This window comes from Hylaeus volcanicus, chromosome 5, assembly GCF_026283585.1.
Source record: "Hylaeus volcanicus isolate JK05 chromosome 5, UHH_iyHylVolc1.0_haploid, whole genome shotgun sequence".
Classification (NCBI taxonomy): Eukaryota; Metazoa; Arthropoda; class Insecta; order Hymenoptera; family Colletidae; genus Hylaeus; species Hylaeus volcanicus.
In genome coordinates, this window is record NC_071980.1 from 6,417,342 (window position 1) to 6,438,428 (window position 21,087).

Consider the following 21,087-nt stretch of genomic DNA (forward strand, 5'->3'; position numbering starts at 1 on the left):
TAACCTCAAATTCCCATTGATTTCCAGCATAACCTATATCTTATCTAAGATCTGACTTTTGTACCTCGAGAGTTGGCAACACTGGCGTGATACTAGTACACTCTACCAGTCGGTAATAGAACGTTCGCGGAAGAGTTTCGACCATGTGCTCTTATACTTTCACGTGCTAGTGTTTAGTAATTCTCTTCGCAAATGTTATATTAATTTTTCCATTCGTGGTCAATAAAACGTTCATTCTTCATTGGTGAATTATGTTAGCGATTAACCTTACCAGACAATAGGTAATATGTGAGAGGCCAGGGAACTATGTTACCTTCGCGACACTTCAAGACTGGTTTCCTTTGCTATCAACAGAGCAAAAAAAGCACATGACCGAGTTCTGTTGAACTTTAAGTTACCGAGCGCCTTTCTCTATGAAACTTGGAAATTTTCACGAGGAAAACGTTCCGGTTTATTTAAAATTAATATTATATCTATGTTTATGTAGTAATACAGTGTTTTTAATTTGAGATGTGGAAAATTAATTGTGTTTCGTTATGAAAACTATAACTCACTGTGTGGTAAATATGTTTGGGAAAATAGGTGCTTGCTGAGTCGATAGGGTCATTTATATTAATTTCAGCGATCGATATCTTCATATCGAATTGCACAGAGAATGGATAAATCTGTTTCGCGATTGCATCAGATTCGAGAAATTGAAATTTTTTTAAATTTGACGTTAGTTTTTTGAGAATTATTATTGGAATTATGTTTCTTTTAATTCTTATCGGATGCTTTTAGATCTTTTTGGGAATATTGTATATTGTAACATTTTTTGTAAATCGAGGAAGTTATATAAGTCATGAAGATGCAATTCAAGTCTTTAATTCTCGATTGTTCTTATCGCTTGGCGCCTTTCAGTGTAAACAATAATAATGATGGTAAAGTTCAGTTAGATGTTGATATATTATAACAAAATCAAGTTTCATATTTAGTTTTGATGAATAATTATTAAATGATTTATATAATATTTTTTTTGTTACTCGACAAATTAGATTTTTCTTTTTGTAGATTTCAAACAATTTTTCTTTGAAAAATAATAAAAATTGATTTGTTTCCAATGAAATAATTCTAAATAATTTATACTATAATTTAAAGTAATTTATTTTAATTTCTTTCAATTTATGGAAGTGTTTGGGATATTAGAAGTTTGAAAGTTTGGGTTATTAATTACGTAAGTTGGCGTAATTTTGCCTAAAATTGTCAAGGTATGAATATTTTAGTTTAGGTCGGAGATAAATGATATATGTATATCCGGTGTTGCAAGTGGGGGAGGGGAACGTTTTTGCACTCTACAGATTTCTCGCGTATTCAGCACCTCGTGCATTGGAATTGTAAATAATATTATTGAACAACTGCGTGTCGTTACTAGAATGACGATGATAGAGATACAGCAGAAAATTTGCCATTTCATCTTTATCTGACGACGGTGTCGAATAAATGACTATGGAGAACGAGGTAATAACTGAAATTATTAAATAATATTTTTATCGCAAGGCAAAACTTGATTTGGTTTTGCTAAATAATTTTAAATAATTCACATGGCAATTCTTGTAGCCACAAAAATTTGTTTAAGTAGATTTCAAGAGATTTTACTCCAAACTTTAATGACAATGGTAAATGATTGATGAATAATTTTAAATAATTCATATTATATTTGTCGTAGTTTGAAAAATTTGTTTACGTAGATTTCATGAAATTTTACTGTAAACACACGAAACTTATCACACTGTGATAAGTTTCGTTCGAATTATTTTTGTGTGTAACGTTTACTTAATGATTACAAGAAGAATTTATAGTAGGTAGCTATAAAGATAAAATGATATTAGATATCTAATATATATCTGGTCAGTGATTGCTACAGTGTGTCTTTTTACGAGCTATTGTGTTCTTCTAATCGATTCCTTCCAACGCCAATTAAATTATACCGAACTCTGTAACTTAGAAGCGTCGTTGATTATGAAATCGAACTCAACGTTCAAAAATTCAACATGGCGGACAAAAATGCGGGGAATTATTCAATTCGGATGAAAGTCGATATCGAAGATTCGAAACTTCATGTATCTTTATCTGGAGATATCAAATGGAGAACGAAAGTTGTACATTTCAATCAATTAAAAATATTGATAAGCGTTCATTGATTAGGTGCGTGATTTTAGATAAGAAAATCGTAAAGAAATTTATCTGATGCTGAAACAACATCAACAGAACAATATTATCCGCGAAAAATATAAGTTGTGGTAACTCCACTGGCGTTACCAGATTTCATTTTAAATCGCAATTCGTTAAATCGTAAAATAAAACAAATATAAATAACCGACGAAAATTTCGATACTCTGGAAATAAATAAAAAAGTTTAATATTTTACAAGAAACATACATTTGTTTTATATAGAGAGAATGACAAATAATAAAAAATTAAAAATATTAAATAATTTAACACTTTTTAAATGTGCACTGATTGTCCAATAGAATTTAGAGTGTAGGATAAAATTATACAATAAGAAGTATCTTCATTTTATTAGTTACTATACTCTAGTTATTAAGGAAACAGTTCGTAAAATTAGCCACAGAAGTAACAGTTACAAAATAAATTGTTATTGTTCCAAAGGTGACCGTAAACGTTCCGCATACAGTATGGAGAAAATACTTCGGATGGATAGCAGATATATCCGTGGAGCCCACGATGTGGCTTTACATGATGGCGTACATGATCACCTCCGTCGTCGAACAAGCATTCTTCGTCTACAAATCTTGTCGAGTCGACCATGGATATTCTGAGGAGGTCTGCGCCAAATTAAACGACAACGAAACCATAAAAGCAGCTATCCAGGTATTTATAAATATTGCTATTTGTTAACGTGCCAATTGAATAACAAACACGCAACAAATTAATATTAATTTTTCCTGAAACTTCCAGGTGACAGTCTCCAACTTCCACCAATGGAACAACATAGCTGGCCACGTGGTGCCAATTATACTAGCCCTGTTCTTTGGGAACTGGAGCGACCGACGTGGACGGAAGCTACCCCTCATTCTAGGACTAATTGGAAAATTTATTTACTCCTTCATGGTCGTCATCAATTCCATGATGGACACCTGGAATTTGAACACTGTTGTCTACACAGCAAGTCTTCCAATGGGGATGCTGGGGGGCGATGTGGCCATCTTTGGCAGCTGCTTTGCCTACATATCAGATGTATCATCTGTGCGTCAGAGGACCTTAAGGATCACCATTTTGGATGTGGTGTACCTCAGCACTATGCCCACTGGTACATATTGTTGACTCATCACTTGTAATTCTTAGATGAGTTGTTAAGATTCAAGCTTATGTGAACTATTACTCCCATTATTCCACTTATGATAACTTTAGAAACTTGTTGGTTGAGTAGATAGTATACTTAGAACCGTGACGATGGTCTTAAGCGATCGCTTCTTTCTAATTTCCAACCAGTTTAATTAAGTCAATTAAACATCATATAAAATTTCAAACATCAACTTCCTGTTCCAGGCGTGGCTCTTGGATCCTACCTCTACACCAACGTGACCCACATGTCATATACGATCATGTTTACCATCAATACCAGCCTACTAGTTCTGGCAATTGTGTATTCACTGATAAGACTGAAATGGCAGACGCTGCCACAACAAGAGTCACTCGTAGGCACCAATCTCTTAACTGACTTCTTCGACAAGAAGCACGTGGTAGAAACCATGAAAACAATGACCAAGTCGAGGCCGAACTATGGGAAACTTCACCTGTGGCTTTTCCTGCTGATCATGATGCTCTACACCTTCCAAAGAGACGAGAAGCCTATGAGTTATCTGTACACGCAGTTGAAATTCAAGTGGGACGTGACAAAGTTCAGTAACTTCAGAACATTCCAGTCGACCACCTTTGTGCTAGGTCAGTTGAACTGGAAGTGTACTTACAATGGCGTTTATTCTTAGCATTATTTCTTAATCAAAGTTGAGCTCTATGAGCTAAGTCTTGGCTAAGAAGCTTAGAAGTATTAGACAAGCAGGTGTTCAAAGTATGTTATCATCAAATCTTACGATTTAAAGGGTTACGATACCCTCATAAAACGGTTTTATAGGGCGTCGGTCCGCTCCGAGGGGAAATCAATTCCCGTCCCGGTCCCCGTTGCCTTCCTATCTCCCCGCAGAAGCCTAACACACATCTAACTTTCATTTTCAGCAATGTTAATTGGAGTTCCAGTGATGACTAAACTGATGGGGATAAAGGACACCATAATCGTGGCAATTGGCGCCATTGCACATGCTGCTGGAAGAGTAATATTCGTACTGGCTAGTGTACCAGAATTATTCTACGTTGGTAATTAAATTTATCATAACATTGTAAATTTATCAAATTTCGCCACAATCTTTCCAGGATAATGCTTTGAAGACTTTTTGTAAGAAAAAACTGCAATTTCAAAAAAATTTCATTATCAATCTCATAATTAAAAACAAGGGAATAGCAATATCTCTCGTAATCCAATATGAAACATGATAATATGAATAGTAAAATAGTTTGAACGCTTGTAGGTGCTGCTGTGGCTGCTTTGGGTCCTGTCGTCGCTCCAGTCTTGAGGTCCATGACCTCCAAATTGATTCCTGTGGAGGATCGTGGTGAGTGCATTACCAAAACTTTTTCGAAACTATTTCCAGGTTTTACATTATTATTTAATCGACTAATTGTTATTCGTAGGAAAAGTATTCGCCCTGTTGTCTGTTTGCGACAATGCTGTGCCATTGTTCAGTGGGATCCTGTACTCTCAGCTTTACAACGCCACCATAAACTCGGCACCAGGTTCGATCTATTGGCTGACGTTTGCAACTCAGGTCTCTGTGTTGCTTCTTATTCTGTGAGTGAAATGTCCAATCAATTTTTGTATACTTTCTCTGTATATATCATTCGTCATTCTATGGGCTTAGTATATAAAAAATATTGTTGAAAATTACACATTTCCCCATTCGTGGAAAGTAGTTTGGATCCTTGGCAACATTCAAGGACCGTTTTCGTTACGATTTTAGTTGTTATTAACGAGTTGTCAACGAATTTCGTGTCGAGAACACGTTCCAGCTGTCGTCAATGCTCGACGTACTCGCGCACCGTTTCCAAAAATTGTTCCTAACTATTTTGATTCAATGAAAATCCTATCAGCAGTGCAGCAGTTTTTTTATTTAGACTAATTTAGTTTTCCACAAAAAACAATTGGAACTTCCGACACGATGAATATATGATCAAATTTTGTTGTTTCTGTTTAGGGTGATACACTTCTCCATGAGAAGCAACGAGCACTCGGAGCACAGGCTATATATAAACAGTGACACTGGCTGTTCATCCGAGGCCTTCTCCCCAGAACTCAGTATTATTACAGATTCGCGCGTAAAATGAAGCTGGAAATTTACAGCGTAGTCTTGTTTGGAATCAATATGTACAAAAAGTTGACCATCAGATGGGCTTAGGAAAAAACTGATGAATCATTCCAGTAATTCTGAACGCTTTTCTATACCACAGGACTCATATTTCTTGTTAGCAGAATGTTACATTGCCATCGATCGTGTCAGAAGCTCGTCGAAACATATTTATTGGGGAATAGTTACTCAAACTGTTGAAATTTATGCTGTTGATTAGAAATAGTTTTACAGTTTTACTAAAATATAGTGTATACACGTTGAGAAGTTTATTACTCGACTTCCATTTAATAACTTCCTCGTGAAGTTATCTATTGAGCAATAATAGTTGATATGTGATATGAACAATAATACTTGATATGTGACTTACAACACAAGTGGAAACTTTGAAGGTTCCATCCGTTTCCTTTTATGTCGATTCCTCGAGGAGATCTAGATTTATTAGAGAATCGTCGAATGAATCATACAGTTGCAAATGGTATGCTTAAAATGCGCATAACGTTAGACGGTGCAGTGACTCATTGCTGAACAGGAGAGGCGATCTTTGCACGCCAAAGTGAGAGATGTTCTTACTTTTTAAAATTTATTTGACGTTAATCGGTTGCGACATCACGTTTTACGTATATAACTTTCGAAGAACTGATTGTTATTCAGCACGTGCAAGCATGTCAAGGACCTGGTGGCGAATTCTTCTCTGCTGTTTAGGATCTTTTATGAAGAACTCGCCGTTGTTCTAACATCGCATATGCACACAAGTCACAAGTGCACTCTGTTGTTTACATGGTTTCGTGAAATGGATACAAATGCAATTACTTGGGTTAATGGATTTTACTTTATATTATATTCTGCAAATGTATAATTATGTTCACCTGGATCTTGCAAAACTTTGCACAATTTACAAGGTCACACACTAATTAATATAATTTTTTATACATCAAATCTTCGTGTCTCGTCCAATTTATTAGTAATGCATGTTTTATATTAAACAGTATTAAAAGCTTGTATTGCTATTTAGCTTACAGGTCACAATTTGTTTACCATAATTAAAAAAATTGTTACAGACCATCCAATCAAATGAAGAGATGTCTTAAAATAATTTCTATGTCCAGTCCAATCAGTATAAATGCAGGAGCCACTTACTCTTACACAAATAGAATCCTTGAGTCTATCCAAAATCTTTGCCTCCACAAGTTACAATGACTAACCCAGCTCATTACTAACAATTTCTATTTAGAAGCACGTGGCGATAGTTTCAAAGAATTGATAAGTTCTCTGAAGAAGCTCCGCAAACAGTGGAAACCAGTCACGTCGAGCCCAGCAGGATTTTTGTATTCGAAACATGAAGAGATTGTAAAGTGACTGGAAGATTGATTCATCGGTCAGATGATGCTGCAATTCTTTAGTGTAGTGGAGGAGATTTGTAGAGGTTTGCTTTCCTTTGGAAGCTAATTTCTTTGGAAGATAAATAAATCGCAAACCATTTGAATAATTAAAGAAAATTTTTTAAAGAAATCCAACAAATCCAATCCAATCCACCAACCATAATTGCATAATGCTTCCGATGATAGGCAGTAGACTGCAGTTCTGTCGAATCGTTGCGAAACAATTAATTAATTAGTACCAGAAACATTCTTTTTTTCAACGGTCACGCGGATGAATAGTGATAAATTGGATAGCTTTCACGTTGCGCCATATTTCTATGATGCAACGACCGTCGAATTCCATACTGAATTTCGTGGCGTGTATATGGAAAAACAAGTTTTGCGCTCATTTTCTTGATGCAAGTACCGAGAGCAATAGGCAAGTATTTCGTAATCGTTTTATACAGCGTGGGACAAAAGGATGGTTCATTTTACGTTATACAGACGTTAAATTTATATATTTTATATATTATATTTTTAGGTATTATTGTATATCTTTTGTTTTATATTTTGTTTTATTTATCGAGTTTTTAGTTTTGGAATTCGGCTATTTTGAAAATCTTGTGGAAGTGCGAAATTATTGAAAAAAGAGCATCGAGTATATTTGAGATATCAGGTACGCGCTTTTTGGCGCCAAATTTCGTTGCCATATTGGCGAGGGAATTTCACCATTCGAAATTGTTTTAGAACTCGTTATTAAATCGTTATTAAATTGTGTGCATGTATGACAAACGAAAATATGGAGAAATCCGCTAAAATGTCCATGAATGCAAATAATAATAATAATAATAATAAATGATAATAATAAATTCAAAATAAAATAGTCAATATAAGATTAGTCACTTTCCAGTAAAAAATTGTTCATCACAACATCGCATCAGGTTTTCTAGATACAATCAGAACGTGCCGGTGGAAGTTCACGCGATAGTGACGTTCGACACGTGACGCGTATTCATCAATCATATTTCGATTAAATATATCGGACAGCTAAATGAACCGGGAGACTGGATATCCTTGAATATAATGTTTCTCTGCTCTCGAAACTGCCAACTTTGCGAGACAATATTTGTTATCCTGCAAGAGATAAACAAAATTGTTATCTGAACAAACAATCTGCGGTAACAAATGGAAGATTGAACGTAAACATTGAGCTTTTAAGATCGAAAATCTTTTGGGTGGTATAACGAGAAAATCGTCACGAAATTTGAAACGGAAATCGAGTTACGTTTACGCAAAAGACGGTAGAGGTACAAATATGGAACGATTCAAAGTCGAAAAGTGGTTTGGAAAAAAAACAATTTCACCTTGACAATTCATTTTTTCACGGGTTCATTTGTTTGTTAGTCTGTTTGAAGTCACAGCAGATCTTTTGTACTTCGGACGTACTGGTTCGTCGCTTGAGCGCGTACGTAACGCGCATGCGAGAAGGATGACACGAGTTGTCTTTGTATTAAATTAAGGGTATCGCACGTATAATTGTTTTGTACAATATGATACTATTTTAAAAATATAGATTTTACTTCAGAATACAATTTTTATTGTAATTAACATTCACATTCATTTTATATTTACATTTATATTTATATATAAATAATATAACGTGAATTGTTCGTTAGTTTAATAATTGGGCCTTTAATGACGTCGAAACCTTACGTAACTGTATTGGGAAACGTCACAATTGTCCCACGAGCTTTCGTGACCGGAAGGAGAACGCTGTTACGATTTTTATCAACCGTTTACCCTTCCTGTTCGCCGTCAAGTGTATCGCGAACGCAATCCACGATTCGATAAGGATCGCGATTGGTACCAGTGACGTCACTGTACCTCCATAGATCCTGATACAAAATGGAAATATACAGAGTGGAGTAATAATTATTAGCACCTCAGATACATTCGAAACTATGTTTCGCAGAAACATTTACTGAAATAAAATTACCCAGTGTTACATACAATGTAGTATATACACTAATGTATAATCTGATTAGGTTGCAGCAATAAACTGATACAAAGGTATAAACGTTTCAAATGGTCTATCATTTTATCCGATCGCTACTGTTTACATTATTTCCTCTCGTAACCTTCGCAAAGCTCGTTACACTAAAGCGATTTACAGCGCGGTTACGTAAAACAGGACGCGCAATTTATGGAGAGCACGAAATATATAAATATAGACACAAAAAAAAAATATTAACGTAAGATTTAAATCTAAAATGTACACGTAAATACAAATGTAAAATGTAAATATAAAATAAGACGTTTCTCGCCAACATCGCTAACATCATCGATACGATCGAAGATGTAAACGTCGATATAAAATGTAAATACGAAACATGAACGTAAATGTAAATCTAAATCCAAATGTAAATCTAAAAAAAAACCATCCCTTTATACCGAACTATAAACAAAACCGTTAAACCGTAATTTTGCCTAACACTGTACTCGCAACCAGAGTCGCGTTGGACACCATTCTTGGTGGAAGTTATAGCGTTCGCTTTCGCTGAATGGGCACGTGCAGGGGGCAACCAAACCACGGACTCGCACGAGTCAGCCAACTCGTAAACTGCCGCTGTTTCGTCTTGCCAGTCGGTTTTCACGCTGCTTCGAGAGTAGTCTCGCGAATGGCAGTTTTTCCGTGCGCGATTCGCTTGACTTTTTGACCCGAACGATCCTTCTCTTCTGCTCGAGAAGCGATCCTTCGTCAGTTACGATACCGCACAACCATCGAGATGCAGTTTCACGTAGCTGGAAGTGTGATTTTCTTGGTGGTGTGGTTTACCCTTCAGGGGAACTCCCAGTCCGACGAACCCTTGCCAGCAATTCTGGGGGGCATAGGGAACGTGGCGTCCAGTGCTACCAATTTTCGTGAGTGTTTTCGTCATCTTTATCGCTCTGGGTAGTTTCTTTTTTTTTATCGAAGTGGTCGATAGCGATTGATAGGAGTCCGCGTGGTTCCATTTAGGGGAACTCCTAGACTGATGAACCCTTGCCAGGAATTCCAGGGGGGGGGGGGCACAGGGAACGTGGTACCAGTACCAACAATTTTTCATTGATTTTTTTTCTCCTTCTGTTTTATTTTTTACTATTTCTTTTAATCGATTGGGGCGATACAAGGATATCTTGATTTCTTAGGAGTCCGCGGACCCTTCTTCAGGGGAACCACAGACTGAAGGGGTACTGGGAGCGTGGCCTTCGATGATAACAATTTTCGTGAGACTTTTTACCTCCTGTTTTTTTTTTTTATGTTATTTTTTCTCTGCTCGATTCAGACGATATTGGAATTTCGGTCAATGGGGGTCCCTTTAGAGGAATTCTCATTTTTTTTGGTGGGGAGAAGAGAGGGCCCTGTATAGGGAACGTATAAACGAATCAGATAAATTTTGACAGTAAGATTTAAAAAAAAAACAACGAGTAAAGCATCTGCTTTATGTTTCGACTCAAACTAAATAAATATCGTTATATTAATTCTGACTACAATTTTTCTGTAGCGAACGTTCTAGGTCGCATTTCTAACGTCAGGATATATTTATAATTATTTTTGTTTTATGTATCAAACAAATTCATGTGTTAAAACCGACTTGAGTTTTGTAATTAATTCTTTAGATCACATTTATAATATCAGGATGTTTTTATAAATATTCGTTTACAAATAGGTTGTAATTCATAGAGTCTATATAGAGTGTATATAGCAAAATACAATTATATTTTTTGTAATTTAAGCTTTCATCTTATTTGATTTTTAAAGAAACCCTTTTTGCATCCTTTCTCGGGGTTATTTTATTTTCTAATCATATTCTATTCCTAATCATTTCCATAATTTTATGACATTCATATATATATATATATACAGACTTTTGCAACCTTCAACGATGACAAACTGGATCACTATAATAGGGAGAAAGTAAATTCCTTGTGGTTGCAAGAATAATACGGAAAACGACGATTTATTCGTCAATGACGAACAAATCGTAGTTTTCCGGATTGTTTTTACGACCACTAACAGATTGCTTTCACTATGTTGGCCTAATTTGTTTACACTACAGGTCAAGACGATTACCATACATAAATTTCAACGATTGTCTTTTTATTTATTTATAATTACTAGATACTATCCACTTTTAGACCAATGATGCTAAATAAAAGTTGAAATAAATAAGTTGTAAGTATCATAAAATGCAATTAAAGAATAGTAGGTAAATATCATAAGTGGAGATAAACAGGAAAAAAATTGAAAGGTATTTGTATCAGTTTTTTCGTGAAACTCAAAATTATCGGTGAAGGTAATACGAGGCTAAGGCAAATACAAAAACTTTTTGTTAACAATGAGAACAATTGCATGTTAGCCAACGTATATTAGCGTGTGAACTGTTGTCAATTATGGAGAATTGAAGTTAATGGATGGCTTGAAGTCTCATTGATAGCAGTACCTTGAACAGAAGATTTCTCACAAATCAGGCAAAATTGTGAGAAAGCAATGTAACTGTAACTGTGCAGTAACGAAACGATAGTATGGTACACTTGGCCCTATTATTGTTTAAGTTTCTTTTGTTTTTTATACGACTCTTTTTAAATATATTGTTCGAACTGTCGTAGTATATCAATTAATAATGTAATTACAGCTTTTTATTCGTTAATTTGTATATATAGGAGTCATTTTTATTGTTCATGAAAAAAAATTCCTAAAGAAAAGAGGAAGTCGCGTTTAAAAAAATGTAATCCTTTTTCGCATTCTTGTACCGGCATAGTCTCCACTGTTTGTTTCGTTGAGTTATTCGTGTTCCTCGACGTAGCAGGGGTTCTTCCGAGGTTCAAGAGGAAATTGTGCGTTTAATCATCTGTTGCAGTGACAGGAATGATGCAACGACAGAAAGAACTGTTACACCGTGTGACGGATACTGCCTCGGACCTCAGTATGTGACACTTTGATAGAACCGAGCCTCGATACCTATGGTTTTCAAACTGTTCCCACTGTGAGCCCAATCTGGCAACCATAGCGATTCCGTGGTGTTTCTTTACCACTTGTCTTCGATCTAATTAAGCAATCTAGATGGAATGAAAAAATAATGGAGGATCACGAAACATCAGGATCACGAAATATCACTTTGTTTCTACAATTGAATTAATTTAAGGCCTGTTTCCTTGGTCGAGTGTTGATCTGCAGAAACAAGTGCCAAAGAAGATCAGTGATCTCATGGAATAAAGTTTGAAGACCTGGGTTTATACCGCGGGAGCTTGTAGATCTCTTCCAGGCTTTTAGCAATGCTTCCTCTGGGTTTCAAATCGATTCGAATTATTAGAAAAATACGCTACGTACATTACTATTACACGAATTCCTAATTTTGGAAGATTAATTCGTATTATTACCGTAAACATCATTTACCCTGCGATCAATATTTTTTTTTTTTTTTCTTCATTTCACTGACTCGATTAGATGTCCCTGTCCTTAATAACGTACCAGCAATCTAAAAGTCATGGCTACTATTGAAGCATCAATTCTCTTCTCTTATTGCCTCACGGATATTTAATTCCGTTATTTAGTTAGTTCTGTTAATAGTGATTCCTGATCATATAACAATCGAGGAAGTCTTCGAAGGTTCGAATTAAGTTTAAATGACAACGATCCTTAATTTCGATTAGTCCATCCTTGATAAAGCACCAGCAACCTGGAAATCATTTTTACCGCCAGAAGAACGCCTATTTACCCCACGGAATTCATTTACCCAGCAATATTTTCATTTCATCCGTACGCTACCCGCTGAGAGTATAACAATCAAGTCCGTCACTGGACAGTTGGCTGCACTGCTTGCTTAGGGGTAATTACGAACGTGACGAGGGAAAATCGGAAGTGAAACCTCGCCGTTTCTTGTTTCTTTTCCAGTCACCAGCGCCGTAGAGAAGCCGAGGAACCTATTGATCAACGCCACCAGGGTGACCACCGGGATTAGTAAGTACGCCGAGTCGGCGCAATTTTTTTAAATTTCTGGATTAATCAGCGAAAGGACAGTCGACAGCGCGGCGTCCAAGGGCCTCGAGTTCAAGCTGAGGAGGTTCCTCGAGAAGTTTCGTAACAGGATGCCGTACGGGATACCGGAACTAGGACTTCCGCCATTGGAACCGTTCCAGCTCGACGAGGTCGACGTAAACATTGACAACCCGGAAATAGGGAAGTAAGTTCAGAACGAGGCACTTTGGGCCTTTCACTTTCGTTCTCTCTGCTGGTTAGGTACATAATTTAATTGTTTATTATCGCGATTAATCGAATTGCATTCCATCGGGTGTATTATGCAAATAGTTAAAGTTGTAAAAGGTAGTTGTAAAAGGTGGAATTCGTAATTATTCGTATGGAATCGGTGTATATTGATATGGAAGGGGATATAGTAATGTCCACCAGGTTGAGACTTTAGGAGGATAGGAGAGACAAACTGTTCAATTTAAAATACTCCATTCAAAACATTCAAGGCTTTAATTTTCATTTTTTTTTCTTTTTTATAACGAACTGGTAGATAACTTATTTGATTATTATTGTTATAAATAAATTCACCGCATTGAGAATTCTTTGTAAATTGGTAAAATTGGTAAAAATATCGAAATTCATAAATATTTACATAAAGTTACTGTATCTTAATATGACAAAGGATACAGTCAACCATACAATCAGACTGAGTCTGAACCTGATGGGCATTGTCCTATTCGCTAACGTAGTGACAATAGCGTTGCATTCAATAGTGGGAGAAACGAATGTAACTATGACATTTCTTCAACACCAATATATAAAAAAAAGAACAACAATTTAACAAATATAGTTACCTTAAACGTTCCTTCGATCCTTGTTCGCAGCCTGTCCTTGACGATCGAGAACCTGGTCATCCACAATCTCTCAACCTTCGTGATCAACAAGGCGAAACTGTCGCTCATCGGACCAACGATCATCGCCAACATATCCATTCCCCATATCTACGCTGAGGGGATGTACAACGTGTCCGGAAACATCGGTGACATGCTCCAACTGAACGGCACTGGACCGTTCCAAACGGACATCTACGATTTTCAGATTTACGTGAACACTGTGCTGGGGTATTCCAGAGGAATGTACCTGAAGAGCTTCTACCTAGACTTCACGTTGAGGTCCATAGAGATGAGGTTGGAGGACTTCATGGAGGATGAGGAACTCAGTCGGATAATGAGCAAGGTAAAGGCGGTGATGTTATGTAGTTAGGTACAATCTGTGTATAGAAATTCAAACTTGATTCGGCATGGGCAGGGGTGACTGAGATTTGATTAGGAGTGACTAGACATTATTGAGACTTAGTTAGACGTAACTAGACATGGGTCAGACTTAATTAAGAGTTACTAAGATTGGCTAAGATTAGTTAGGCATGGCCAGACACTTGACTAAAACTTAATTAGACGTCATCAGACATGACTCGGACTGAAATGGATTTGATCAGATATTATTCAGACTTAGTTAGCCATAACTAGACATGGGTCAGACTTAATTAAGAGTTACTAAGATTGGCTAAGATTAGTTAGGCATGGCCAGACACTTGACTCAAACTTAATTAGACGTCATCAGACATGACTCGGACTGAAATGGATTTGATCAGATATTATTCAGACTTAGTTAGCCATAGCTAGACGTGGGTCAGACTTAATTAAGAGTTACTAAGATTGGCTAAGATTAGCTAGGCATGGCCAGACACTTGACTCAAACTTAATTAGACGTCATCAGACATGACTCGGACTGAAATGGATTTGATCAGATATTATTCAGACTTAGTTAGCCATGACTAGACTTGACTCAAACTTAATTAGACATAACCAGTCATGATTAGTCCTGAGATCGACGATATTATCTGGTGGAGGAAAAACTGACGTGGAATCCCTTTATTCGTAGGTCTTTCAGGAGCTCACTCCAAAGGCACTGGACATTATTAAACCAGACATACTTCCTGGTATACAGAGTTACGTAGCCGGCAGAGTTAACGAGACCATTCATCACCTCACTATGAGGGACATATTTAGCATCCTCGTGGGACAAAGTGAAATCCGTGATTTCGCGCACTTATTAGTGCCTTAAAGGTTTCTTTTAATTCGTCATTCTTAAATAAAATTAAGCTGTAGTAATGCTTCACGATTAATATAAACTCTTAAATTGAAAAAGAAGAGGCGAGTATAAAAGACGAACAAGGATGCGATCCAGATTTTATTAGGCACGACCAGACGTAATGGAGACTTAATTAAATATAACCAGACATGACTCAGACTTAATTAGGCATACTCAGATATTATCTCGACTTAACCAGACATAACCAGATACGAATCAGACTGAATTAGACATAATCAGGCACGATTAAATTATCAACGAGTCGTGTCTTTAATTGAAATTTTCAACAAAGTGGAAATTTCAACACGCTTGTGTTTATATTTATATTCAACAGTGACTAAACGTCATTCGGCATGTCACGCAGAGACTGACCAATTAAAAACGTCGCGATATCGGAATGTAATTAACTAATTGTGATTTCTGTATGAAAAATTGTTTGGTGCACGATGATTTTCAAATTGAAAATCCATGAAGGATGAGGCTAATTTCAGGGATTAGAGATAGACAGTAAATATTGCTTGTAAGAAATGAAAATGAAAGTAGCTAACTGTAGCAAAAAGAGAAATGATTTATTATCGTAAATGAAATTGTCTTTCGTCGTATTTCACTGTGTTAGTAGTTTTCAAGATTATAAGTTTATAAGTTTGACGAGTTCACAGGTTTAAAGATTTACGAATTTAAAAAATCGCCAAGTTTACGAATTAAAAATTTGACAAGTATACGAGTCTACAAAGTTTATAATGATAAAGAATGCTTGTTTCTGCTACAGTCAGCTGTTTCATTAGAGATTAGACGTCGAATTTTTCTCGTTTACTCGAAAAATTCAACCACGACCTAACATTAACTATATAATTTCAAATAATTAGTATTATAGCCGAAAGAATGTATATTTTTGTACGAAATCGCAACAATGACTGCTTGCCAGTACGGTACTATTATGAAAATGTAAATTCCACTGAATTTTAATAATTTTCATAAATGTTTGTTTATAGGAAGACGTACAAAATTTTATATTTCATTGACGAATGAACAATGTAACGTACAAATAATAACAATAGTAGGTTTGACATCTATGTAAGGGAAATTAATGACGTATGAACAAAGTAAACAAATGTAAACAAATTACTGTATACTTCAAGGTTAACTATCTCTTCAGATTTCTATTAACGGGACACATTTCGTTGATCTACGCTTTATACAAAAGCAACGTTAATTCCCTCTGTTTAATTTAATTTTATTATTGTTAATCTGAAAGTTATGACAATGTTGTTAAGTGAATGTAGTACGTAGGAGATGTGTGATAGTTGGTAGTTGCGAAATAAACAAGTTTGTGCCGTAAGCAAAGAAGAGTTCAAGTTTCTGCCCGAACTTCTAAACTTTGATTAGAGAACTATAAAAATCTGAACTATGATGCCGTACCTGCTTTATGCTTTTCATACCTGTAGAAGTAAAAGGAATAAACAAATATATAAAAACAGACAAAATTGGGATAGTAAACAAGTGTATATAAACAAATAAACAAGTATAGATAAACAAGGAATAAACACGTGTATATATATATAAAGAAACAACGCTGTTCGCTTAAGAATAAAAGAGGGTGCTATATCGATCGATGCAATTACCAGTTCTGTCATTAGAACTACTACCGCTAGAATTACTAATCAACAGCTTAATTATACATGGTAATCGCTGTCGTTGAGCATAAATCAAATTACATTGTGTTCGAACTGTTGTATGGTTGAGGTTAAGGTGATTATTAGCACGCGTTTGCACGATTGTAAAGCGGCACTTAATTCAAGGCCTAAAACTTTCTCTCTCTCTCTCTCTCTCTCTCTCTCTCTCTCTCTCTCTCTCTCGAATGAATTAATCATGGGGCGCGACAACATATTCTGCATGGCTATTGCTGCGAGGCCATCGAATGCGACGGATAATAACAACACTACAAAGGAAAGGAATTCGTTCAATTTCCAGACCTCTTGTAAGGCTCGTATAATTACAGGATATATAACGGATAATAACAACACTACAAAGGAAAGGAATTCGTTCAATTTCCAGACCTCTTGTAAGGCTCGTATAATTACAGGATATATAAAAACTGAAACAATAATACAGAAAATATAAAGAAAATGTAAGAAATAATAGAGAATATATATATATATAAAAAGATAAGAAAAAAATATTAAAAAACTGCAGAGTATTATTTCTTATATATATATTTCTTTTATATATATATATATAAAGATAAGAAAAAAATATTAAAAAACTGCAGAGTATACTAAGAAAAGTATGAGATTGTTTGGATTATAAGGTTCCAAAAGTCATAAATTTTATCAATTATTATTAAAACTGCGCAGTCATATACATTATAAAGATTATCGTAATATAAAACCGTGATAACCGATGCCGATGATAAGCGTTTACTGTATAGTAAGATAAATAGATTACGCGTATGGCTATCGCGACCTTGATATAATTAATTCAATTCGGCATTGTATGTATACAGCATTGCTTCTCAACCTTTTCAGAAGCTCAAATTGAATCAGACAAATTTAATGCTAATGATATAAACATGAAAAATCAGTTAACAACCTTAACAAATATCGAACTTACAAAAAAAAGTGATTCGTGCATCTCTTTACGTAGAATGTGATTACATAAATAAAAAAATATGGGTTGTGGTAAAAAAAGGACAGAACGACCTTGAAATAACCTTGAAACGGCCAAGCATTAAAAACACTAAAGGACACGTGTCAGTTTATTTCTTTTAAATCGCATGCTTTCGAGATTTGTTACAATTTCAACTTAAATGGGACACCCTGTATAATAACAATGGTATGACTATATTCCAATTGTCGACGCTCTTTTTAGTTAATTCTTAAGCGATACCACAAAAAGATCTTTCTTACAGTCACGAATGCTAGCTACAATGTGCTACTAACAAATGAAAATTTGTCTTCGAATATGATCGTATCAATGGATCGTCAGTTTCGATTCCGTGTAGTATAGATTGACGATCACTGGTATGCAATAACAACGATAGGTTTTAACAACAACTCTACTTTTTATACGATAAAGAGTTTTACCGTTGTCTTTTTTTCGCGATAGTGATAAGGTTCTGATAAGTAGTAATTGTTTTTCAATAAGTCATGCTTTGCGTCGCCTGTGGAAAATTGTAGGAAGGTAGACGTTGTTCAAAATGTCAATAACGAATTATTCGAATTATTCGAAAATGTCAATAACGAATTATTCAATATCAACCAACAACCAACGATCAAAGAAGATAATTGGAGTTCCTATTTAAAAAACGACATTTCCTACGAGAATGAAAATCATCACAATGTTAAAAAGCAAATATTTAACGACCATGAGAGTTATTCTTGCTACCTCGACAGACCACGCGAATTCGATTGGCCCGTGCCAAGGATTTTTCTCAACGATCTACTTCCTCCTTGCATCTTTAATAAAAATTCATTGACGCATGAGGCATGGCTGCACAGACTCCGCCTATTTGATCTTCTACTTAACGTGTTCGCAACGAACCAACGAAATTTATTTATTATTCCACTCAATTTCTGTGTCACCGATTCCGTCTCTCGACTGAATGTGATGTAAACGTTGTCTTTCATGTGCCCGCGACGAAAACACGTGCAAGTTGGAATTTCAAAAACACTTTTGCGTTTAATGAAAAGGAAAAATCCACGAAGAAGAAGTCAGAGAGGAGGAAGAAAAAGAAGAATTTATGAGTTTAAGAGTCGAGAAGTTGAAAGATAAAAAATTAGAGGATTGAACAGAATGATTTCTTCTATAATAATTGAGTAATAATTCCCAGTGTAAAGTTTGTACATTACGTAAAATCGTACGCACGCGGTTGTGTCAGGAATAGTTTCCTTCCAGTTTCTTGACCGAAGGGTGAATTCCAGGCTGTGGTTAGGCTTTGAATAGTTCATTAGTTGCCGTACGAGCCTAATCATTATCCAACATGTAATTCTGATCATCCGTTGGAGTATATTTGCTCCAAATAATTATACAAATGTCTCGTTTCGTTAGAGACGTATCAGTTATATTATAAAACAAATAATTATTCAACGTTCTTCTTAGCGAAATAAGAGGAAACGTTAATCGTAATTTGTTATGCAATTCATTTGCACTTGATGCTGGTAATCCTTTCATACTGATTACCGTAGGCCAAAGGTGGCCAAGAACCTTGCTTAACAAACGTATTCCATTTAGAAATTGTGAAGCAAGCAATACGCAAACAAGTGTAAGTGTTGTAAGTATTTTATGGATGTGAAAAGATCTGGATTAGGTCTGGGTTAAACCTAATTCCTTCTCTGTTACAGTTGATATCATAAACCAGATCGAATTCAGTGACGTAGATAGACAAGTACATGGTTGCAATGTTTTTGCTACTTTTATTTGATAACAGATACTCTAATTCTAATTTTAAATATCGATTAAAATTGATTTTAAAAAGATTTAAAATTTATATATTAAAAATTTCCAAATTCGAAGGGAATAAGGTAGTCGATAAAAAGCAATCGAAACACTCTTGTCCATTATCTGCATTATCAGCAGTCGACGGTAATACCGTTATCATAGATCTCCAAATACTTCCACGTGCTATCCGGGATGCTCTCATGTTTCGAGTGCTCCACCGCCTCTGGCCAAAGTAAATTTCCCTAATGAATCCATTCGTACCCCTCTTGTCGCTCCAATCAGTTGATAAACATCGTCTCGTTACCCGTTATCGATACCTATCGCTGGATTACTCGGAACGAGGAACTTCATTTAACAGTGCGAAGTGTATTCATTCTGTATTATTCAATCCACTAAAACGAGATATTTCGTTTCAGATTCGAACTATTTACAAGCTCAGTGGATTATCTCCATTAAAAAATTTTTTTTAAATTTACGTATCAAATGCACTCGGGTGACTTGTCAATTTGTATAGTATATTACAAATTTGTATAGTATATTAATCTATAGGTAGGTTGAATAGTATCGAGAATTTTAATGTTAAATATTATTTAATACATTTATCTACGTTGATTCGCAATTAAAGAAATTTGGTAATTGAGACATGTTTAAATCTCGTATTTAAGCGATAATATATAATCGATGTTACATTGACGAAATTGAGAAAATTCGATATCGTATAATTCATTATACCACATCGAATAAATTAACCAATTAAATCCACCACTGACACCTACCTAAACATTCATAAATATTCAACTCATCTTCAACCTCTCATCGCCCAAAATAACACGCAACACCACAAACTCCCCAGTGATACACATCCCGACCATACGAGCATCCAACCCTTACTGTCCGGCATCCCTAAGCTCCACCGATCCCTATCCACCTCTCTCCACCTCCCCTCCTCATCTCCGATCTCCCCAGGGAGACCTGAGAGGACGGACGTAGATGCTGTGCCTCATCCCGTCTCGAACATCAACAAAAGAGCAACAGTTGGTGGGGCGGCGACGTTTCGTGAAACGACGCCAAAATCGACGCTAGCGCGACGGAGACGCTAGACCCCGGGGGTTGAGGGGGCGAGGTGGGAAACGCAGCGCGACTCGGAAATCGGACATGCGTGAGATTCGACGATATAGACAGAGAACAGTCCGCGATATAGAGCACCGTAGGAAGCCAGTCGCGCTTAAACGGCGCCCAGACGCGGACGTGCCCGTTAGTCACGTGATCTAGTCGATAACAAGCCATAAATCACCTGAGGGCTTCGACAGGTATCGAGTTAGGAGGTGGACGGAGACGACAGAGGAGGGTGACGCCAAGTGAATCCTAGGTGTTGTGGTGCGCGAGGGTTGTTATCCTTCTGACAGGATCTGGCATCCCAGGTGGATCATCCGGTGACGAGGGGATGAAGGGAACACATGGTGAGATGGATGGGGGATGAGAATAAGAGAGCAAGGTGGAAAGTGAAGGTCGGATATTCGCGGAGTGAGCTTTCGACGAGGAAGGGGTGCAGGAAGACTCCAGGAAGGATGTGTCGAGGTGGATCGGTGGTGGACTTAGGGGTGAGATTGAGGTAGGGAGAAGGTGGAAGAGAATTCCTAGGTGCAGAGACCAAGGATATCATCAGGAT

General features: G+C 36.2%; 3 protein-coding genes across 9 annotated transcripts in view; all 3 read left to right on the plus strand.

Annotated features, from left to right (window-relative positions):
* Positions 1 to 122: 122 nt before the first annotated feature.
* On the plus strand, positions 123 to 6,398 carry LOC128877052 (thymic stromal cotransporter homolog). Of its 6 annotated transcripts, none has more exons than XM_054124004.1 (9): positions 123 to 281; positions 1,268 to 1,497; positions 2,650 to 2,871; positions 2,959 to 3,310; positions 3,550 to 3,945; positions 4,237 to 4,374; positions 4,587 to 4,670; positions 4,750 to 4,906; positions 5,310 to 6,398. In XM_054124004.1, exons 2-9 carry the CDS (start codon positions 1,480 to 1,482, stop codon positions 5,437 to 5,439), a joined length of 1,497 nt encoding a protein of 498 aa, XP_053979979.1. In that variant the 5' UTR covers positions 123 to 281; positions 1,268 to 1,479; the 3' UTR covers positions 5,440 to 6,398. The 6 variants fall into 6 exon arrangements, with proteins under 6 accessions (XP_053979979.1, XP_053979980.1, XP_053979976.1 ...); XM_054124005.1 differs by having other exon boundaries at positions 1,338 to 1,497; XM_054124001.1 differs by having other exon boundaries at positions 124 to 281; positions 1,263 to 1,497.
* Positions 6,399 to 9,452: 3,054 nt separating this feature from the next.
* LOC128877054 (uncharacterized) lies at positions 9,453 to 17,197 on the plus strand. 2 transcript variants are annotated; one of them, XM_054124011.1, is made up of 6 exons: positions 9,453 to 9,742; positions 11,722 to 11,787; positions 12,756 to 12,821; positions 12,882 to 13,044; positions 13,715 to 14,066; positions 14,772 to 17,197. In XM_054124011.1, the coding sequence occupies exons 1-6, from the start codon at positions 9,607 to 9,609 to the stop codon at positions 14,952 to 14,954; spliced, it is 966 nt and encodes a 321-aa protein (XP_053979986.1). In that variant the 5' UTR covers positions 9,453 to 9,606; the 3' UTR covers positions 14,955 to 17,197. The 2 variants fall into 2 exon arrangements, with proteins under 2 accessions (XP_053979986.1, XP_053979987.1); XM_054124012.1 differs by lacking the exon at positions 11,722 to 11,787 and having other exon boundaries at positions 9,454 to 9,742.
* A 3,397-nt stretch (positions 17,198 to 20,594) lies between these two features.
* LOC128877087 (parathyroid hormone/parathyroid hormone-related peptide receptor-like) overlaps positions 20,595 to 21,087 on the plus strand; it is a 37,997-nt gene continuing 37,504 nt past the window's right edge. Inside the window, exon 1 of the mRNA XM_054124080.1 lies at positions 20,595 to 20,878. The gene's annotated coding sequence lies outside the window, so the exon portion shown is untranslated. The remainder of the gene's footprint in view (positions 20,879 to 21,087) is intronic.

Excerpts from the sequence above, each read along its gene's own strand:
- LOC128877052 (XM_054124004.1), top strand. Across the intron at positions 4,375-4,586 it reads ACCAGAATTATTCTACGTTG|GTGCTGCTGTGGCTGCTTTG; the intron begins GTAATTAAATTT and ends GAACGCTTGTAG. Across the intron at positions 4,907-5,309 it reads TCTGTGTTGCTTCTTATTCT|GGTGATACACTTCTCCATGA; the intron begins GTGAGTGAAATG and ends GTTTCTGTTTAG.
- LOC128877054 (XM_054124011.1), top strand. The coding sequence starts at position 9,607 with ATGCAGTTTCACGTAGCTGGAAGTGTGATTTTCTTGGTGGTGTGGTTT. Across the intron at positions 12,822-12,881 it reads CAGGGTGACCACCGGGATTA|TCGACAGCGCGGCGTCCAAG; the intron begins GTAAGTACGCCG and ends GCGAAAGGACAG. Across the intron at positions 13,045-13,714 it reads GACAACCCGGAAATAGGGAA|CCTGTCCTTGACGATCGAGA; the intron begins GTAAGTTCAGAA and ends CCTTGTTCGCAG.